Source organism: Lipotes vexillifer, unplaced genomic scaffold, assembly GCF_000442215.2.
Source record: "Lipotes vexillifer unplaced genomic scaffold, Lipotes_vexillifer_v1.1 scaffold1893, whole genome shotgun sequence".
Taxonomy (NCBI): domain Eukaryota; kingdom Metazoa; phylum Chordata; class Mammalia; order Artiodactyla; family Lipotidae; genus Lipotes; species Lipotes vexillifer.
The window spans coordinates 647,849-654,598 of record NW_006791831.1 but is presented as its reverse complement, the minus strand read 5'-3'; the positions used below and the strand labels follow the sequence as shown (position 1 = coordinate 654,598).

The 6,750-nt window shown below is 32.8% G+C and overlaps 1 protein-coding gene across 1 annotated transcript in view; it reads right to left on the bottom strand.

The window, feature by feature from the left end:
* Positions 1 to 6,598: 6,598 nt before the first annotated feature.
* Positions 6,599 to 6,750, bottom strand: part of PCDH9 (protocadherin 9) — a 3,187-nt gene continuing 3,035 nt past the window's right edge. Inside the window, exon 2 of the mRNA XM_007464863.1 lies at positions 6,599 to 6,750. Coding sequence (XP_007464925.1) covers positions 6,599 to 6,750 — 152 coding nt within the window.

The window sequence follows — 6,750 nt, the reverse complement described above, 5'->3', positions numbered from 1 at the left end:
CTATAGTATACTCTTTTCAATAACAGATAAGTTAATTTCATATATTTTCTCAAGGAATTCCGGGATAATTAGTGTAAAATGACTAGAAAGAATCAATCAAGTGTGCTTCACAGATCTTGCCTGTGCATGTATCTACACCACTCCCAGCTGTACAGGTGGTCCCAAGTCCATCATTTTAAATGTGATGTGTGCGTATAGCACTGTAATCAATCAAACCACTAAAGATAGGGGGGAAATATTTTCACATGCCATTTAAATAATGGATAAGTATGTAAAAACAAATCCTTAATGAATGACTTCAAGTTCTGAATGCTTTAAAGTTATATATTATGGCTCAGAAAATTCCAATTCTGCCACTATTCTTTTCTATAGGCAACAAACTGCCGATAGGACAACAGTATGAGTGAGAGAGATTATGTATGGGTTGTTTTCCCAGTTTATTCCTGCCATCATTCTTTACTGTTAAGGAATGGGTAGAACTTATTTATGAACTTCACATTTTAATGAATCTTGACTTAGGGAAAAAAAAGAATATAAATCAAAACCAAAATGTCAATCATGGTAATATATCTTTCTTGTTCTATATTTCTGATGACTGAGAGCCCAATAGGTCTGTATCAAACAAAGGCAAAAGGCATGTGCTCCTTTCCAATGAAATGTTGGACAGATTTAACAGCTATCTGAAATAACTCATGAAATCTTAAACAGTGAAGTATATTTCCTTTTGTAATTGAGACGTCATATTTCTACATTTGGATTTGCTTTTGTGATCCGATATAAATTTTAGGGGAGCTAACCTTTAAAAAGGCTATAACACATTAGCATTATTACTTATTGAACGTGACTCCTATGCCTCTAGATACTTACAACTTTAAAGTGAGCCCCTTGTTGACTTGAATTCTTGAATTTTCACGAATACCTGGTCTGTGATTAGTGTCATATTTCAACAAACCTGATATAAATTTTAGGGCTCTGGTATGTAATAAATTCTGAGAAATATATTAAACATAAAATCAGCTGTCAAGAAAGCAAAAACTTAAAAATACACGTTAAACAATTCTTGCTTAGTTTCCAACTACATGAAATATATGACATTAACTGATTTGTTAATATTACCGAGACGAATTTATAGTTTCAGTAGAGGGTCCCCTTCAAGAAAACACCAGATTAAATTCAGAGAAAACTTCTTGCAAGGATTTTAAGTGAAAGTGGTAAACAATCCACAGTTGTCTTTTTGCCTGTTTCAACTGCATGCAAGCTAAGAGCTCAACTCTGACAAAATCAGACTGAGAAAGTATTAAAGATGAGCCATGCAGTTGACATGGTCTCAAATTCTGCAAACACTCAATCTGATACTGCTGGACCAACACAAGCACTATAGCTTTTCTCATTTGGTGGATTTCTGCATTACCCCACTCCCGGCCCGCAAAATTTAGAAATCAAACAATCTAAATAACATATTAAAAATAATTGTGAAAACAGAGCTTATAAGAAGATAATTTAAAGGTTTCATTTTCCTATCTCAGTACTGTCATGTAAAATAATGTAATGTGAAAAATAATTCATGAAGATGCCATTTCTAATATTTTGGGTATAATTTACATACATCTCCTATATGTCAATAAGAAAATGAAACATTAAGAGTCAAATAATTCAGAACTGGTTATGAGGAAATCTGATTTTAGATCTGAGATTTTGTATTAATTCCAAATTCTGTTTTACTATTTCATGTATTATATTTTAATTTGTACTATTATGAGAAGATAAATTTTAGCTTGAAATATTTAACTAACAAGACTACGCATACACCATAAGAATATAACACATGAGTATAAGTACAATATTTACAAGGTAATTTTAATGATGCCAAAGCCTGTTCTGTGACAACATGAGGATGACTAGTCTGAAGCTAAGGGAACATCAGTTTATGGTGTTGCATATGTATAGAATTCATTGCAACAAAATTTAAAAAAATAAGATAATAGAATAGTTTAACTACTGAAATTATTTTCTCTATGTTAACAAATGTTCAGTAATCAGTAGACATGTCCATGCCCAATACAGTGGTAACTTTTTACTTTTATTCTCCTTAAGGTTATTAGCAACAAAGGCTAAAATGTAACTTGAATTTTATACCTTAGGTGTATCAAACTGAAAAATAATATAAAATATTTGTCTCACAAAACCAAGAGGAAAGGTAGCCAGGCTGAATGGATGGCCCACGCTCATTTCAAATTCCTGAATGAATATCCAAGGGGTCTGGGTATCTACTAATTTCATGACATAGATCACTTAGCAAAGGAGTAGAAACAAAAATCACAACTGATAACATTTTAAATATAATTTGCATCTTGAGGAGCAATTTTTTCCATATGCCACCTATGTTCATCCCTCACAGTATACTGCAAAATTTAACAGTTTAAAATATCTTAAAGTTTTTGCTAGCTTCACATTAGTTAACATTTGCTCCCTTCACTTTCAATTTCATTTTTCTTTCTTACTGTTCTAAATAGAAATTCTATGACTATCTTGTGCATTTTGCATGACATAACAGCATTTCAGTAACAGCTGCAGTGGGAGACTCAAAAATGAGAAGTAATCATAAAAGTAATATAGTATCTCTGAATGATTGGGAATAAAGTAATTCCCTTTATGCTGTAAAAGTATATGTATACACTTGAGTATGGCATGCAAACACATTTTCAATATATAATTTCTTCAATATATACACAAATGTATATATGAGCAAATACTCTAGATTGTGAAAAGTTAAAGTAAGGATGTTTAAGCTCTAAAATAAGCATTTCATTTAGAAAATTAAACGTAACTGTTTACCCTGAACCAAACTCACAGTACAACTATTACAGATTATTTTATTACTGTAAGAAGTTGTCAAATGTAAATAGGTCACTTTTTAAATTCTTTAACATTTTCATTTATACCCCTGCAAAAAGCACAATGGGGCCAAGAAAATTAATTCCCCAAATGCTGTCAACCAGGTTGGGAAACAGCAATAAACAGCTAACTGTAAAGCCTCCAGCTACAATAAAACTGCTTTCAATAAGAGCTGAGAGTTGGAGTATGCAAAAACAGGTCTTCTGGAAATGATAATCTGAAAGGGAAAGGGGCTGACATTTCTCGTCCCAATATGCTGAGGCAGTGGATCTCAAAGTGTGGTCCCTGGATTGGCAGCATCAGTATCACCTAGGATCTTGTCAGCAATGCAAATTTTCAGGCTTGACCCTAGTGATACTGAACCTAACCTCTGGGATTGGGGACCAACAACCCATGATTTAAGAAACATTCCAAATGCTTCTGAGACACCTTAAAATTTGAGAACTTAATATTATATTTTAAAAATCATACTCATTAAGGAGATATTTTCCTTTTAGAGAAAATATGCCAATGAGCTTTGTCATTTAAAGCCCTACTGGAAATGATAATGTTGTCATCTTCTCAACCTTATAACAGTGAACTTTGTTTACTTATGAATAAATATCAAGATATAATCTAGTTCTTTTAAAAAAGGGACATTTCATTCAATCTGTGAATACTAAGGATACTTCCAAAAATTCATAAAAAATAATTCAGTGACAGATTTGTTATATTCAAGGAAAATGAAAGTTTAGTAAAATAGAGTGGTTGAGGAATGTGGTTTATGAGTGTTTTATAACACATGAGGGAAAACAGCAGGGGAAAAAAAGTCAGACAAAATAAGAATCAATGCACTATAACCAAACTCATGGTGTAAATGTCAGACATTATGTTTTCATTGTACAGACAATACAAACTCATAATATTTAAGTTTGGTAACCCTTTGCTCAAGAATCTTGCATTTTACCCACACTTCAACTAGCACCATAAAGTGAAAAGGTGTTTCTGTTAACAGCAATCTTTGCCCACTCAACTAAAAATCTTCACAGATTATACCTTAGTTTATAAATTCCTTTGAAAGCTTTGGTTGTAATAACCCTACTTTTTCAAAATTGTGTTGCTTCAGGAGCACATTTTGTATTTACGTGAAGCCACTAGTTGAAGTGAAGGATCTAAAAAAAAAGAATTTTTACTTTTTAGCTTACCTAGAACATCTTTAATGACAGCCATATAGTTCAGTGAAAAAATAATTTAAAGGATAGTATATATATGTGTGTTCTTCATTCATAGAAAATATGCCTCTTTCATAGTAAAACTGTACACATTGCTATCACCATCACCTGTCCTTACTTCCAGAAGTATTCCTTTGAAAACTTCTTTAGAAAACTTCTAAAAGGTGTAAATAAGAAAAGCCATTTCAGTAGCTCTTTACCATAATAGTGAATTATAGCTACATTTGAACATTGAAATGCCTACAAGGAGAACAGCATAGTAACACATGGTCTCAAGGAATGTCTAAAATGCACTTTAGTTCCAGTTAGAGAATTTTTCAGCATCTTGTTTCAAAGATTACATCATACAAACAAATTTCCTATGACTGACTAAGCCTCGACAAAAGATCTTTCCCATACTTTGCTGAAATGCACTTAACGTTTATGTCACTGTACTATATATAGATTCAACTTTGGAGAAGAAGTCAGAAAAAGTGGGTCTGTACATCAATGCTCATAATACCCACCACACATAATATGAAAAGAAAGATGACGACGTGGGAATAATATCAGCATGTTTCTTCGGAAAACAAATTTCAGATTTTATATGAAAAGTTTTAAATCGTGTTATATTTTTCAAGATATTATGCAAATCATAAAATATCATCAGTATTCTGAGTGACTTTCCCATTAAAAGCAAATAATAAAAAGCCATGTTTTTTTTTCATTAAAATAGCAACTTTATATTTAAATCCACTTAGTTTCAAAACTTACTTTTCTCATCATGATTAACTATTTACCAACATTTATAAACCTCTACTAAACTCAGATATTTTCTTAACTTTAAAACATCAAACCTCTTTTAAAAAGCTCATGAAGTTAACATGAAAATAACTCATTCCAAATTCTATGTATATCCAGTAACTTCCGTATTCTCCTCTAGAACCTCCAAACTGACTTATTTTAATTCCTTTCATCCTCTGCATTCAAGCTCTTCTACTTCCTAAATGCTCTAGATATTTAATCTTTTAAGAAATGTAGATTTTAGTTGTAAAATCGTAGGCGTTATACTTAATGTTCTGAACGAATCTCTGTGATTCACTGCCAAAATGATTTTAATAAATATCTTACTACCATGAAACCTTAAAGTCACTGCAGAGCAACAAACATTGGATGGTGAGAGACAGAGTTTCAATAGACCATTCTCACCAGTCCCACCACCACAGGAAAAAAAGAAAAACTCTTGACTTTTCAAATACTAAGCAATGACTGTCAATACTATCCTGAAAATTTATCTTGCTTTACTTGATTCTCTAAAATCTGTATGTTCCTTATTTTTAACAAATTCAGATGGGTCATCACCATAGGTGGACTCAATACCAACAAAGATAGAACTTGGATTACAAAATCCTAGAAAGTTGGTGTGTGAGAGCTGATCACAAAAGAGCAAGCAAATGAACTGACATGCTAGTTGCTCCAGAGCAACTATCATTAAATAAAAGGTATCTTTGGCTATAGTACCAGCTTGATCTTTCCCTCTCCCTTTCCTTGCTACTGTGGGATTGGCAGCTGGCCAGCACAAGGGACATGATACCCTAGTGCCATCTACAGGCTATTATTGACACTCAAATTTCATGGCAACAGACAAGCACCAGTGAAATAAATTAGACAGCGCTGCATTTAAATCTTTATTAACAAGGAATTATTAGACCTAAGAAAAACTAATTCTGGATTTGGTTGAAATATGAGTTTCTCAGCCTCTTAATCCCTCTTCATATGGCATATTTCACAGATTAAAATGAGTTATGACAGATCACTTATGCATTACTAAGATGAGAGAATATTTACAATGGATTCATTCTTTTCTATATAAATCAGTTCTATTAGGGAGAAAGTATTCCTTCTTCTTTTTTTTTTTTGAAAGAGTACTTTGGCCATTGTGGACAATCTGCAAACCTTTCTATCCAACCCCCAATTTACTATATTACAATAAAATCATCTGAAATTAAAGAGGAGACTTCCTATATGGCTTAGTCGCAATCTATCAACAATCATGTGCTTCACAGCTGATATACATTTAATATTCTACTATCTTTTTTAGAGACTAAAAAAAAAATTAACCCCTTTAGCAACCACAGCTGTAACATAATTATAGTCACACCTTCAAACATCATTTAAAACTTGAGATTTGAAGGTGACTTTTGAGATCAAATGATAATGTGAAAATCTTGAAGCAGTCAATTTGGAAACCCCAGGAGCAGAATTTGGCCTATCAGGACAGGTTTTCTTCTTCAGCAAATATTATCTTGGGACATTTTGGAATAATTTCCTCTTTTCATCGTTTGCCATTTGAAGGAAACTGGGAGTTTAAATAATTCTCAGAACTCAGAAATTTCAAAGCTGTTCTAAAAATTCTTGACTGAGCCCCAGAGGAATAGAAAAGGGGTCAAGTTTTTTTTCCCCTCTTTATAACTAAGCTAAAGTTAGACCAAAACAAGAGACACACTGGCACGTTAATACTGGTTGACTGGGCACTTGTATGCAGTACTTATAGACCAGTAAAAGTGCTCATTTACCTGTCTGGTGTGTAAGGGGCCCTTTGTCTTGAAGCCTCCTTGGGAACTGCACTCTGAGGCACTGAAGTGATCTGAACTAGTGGAAGAGC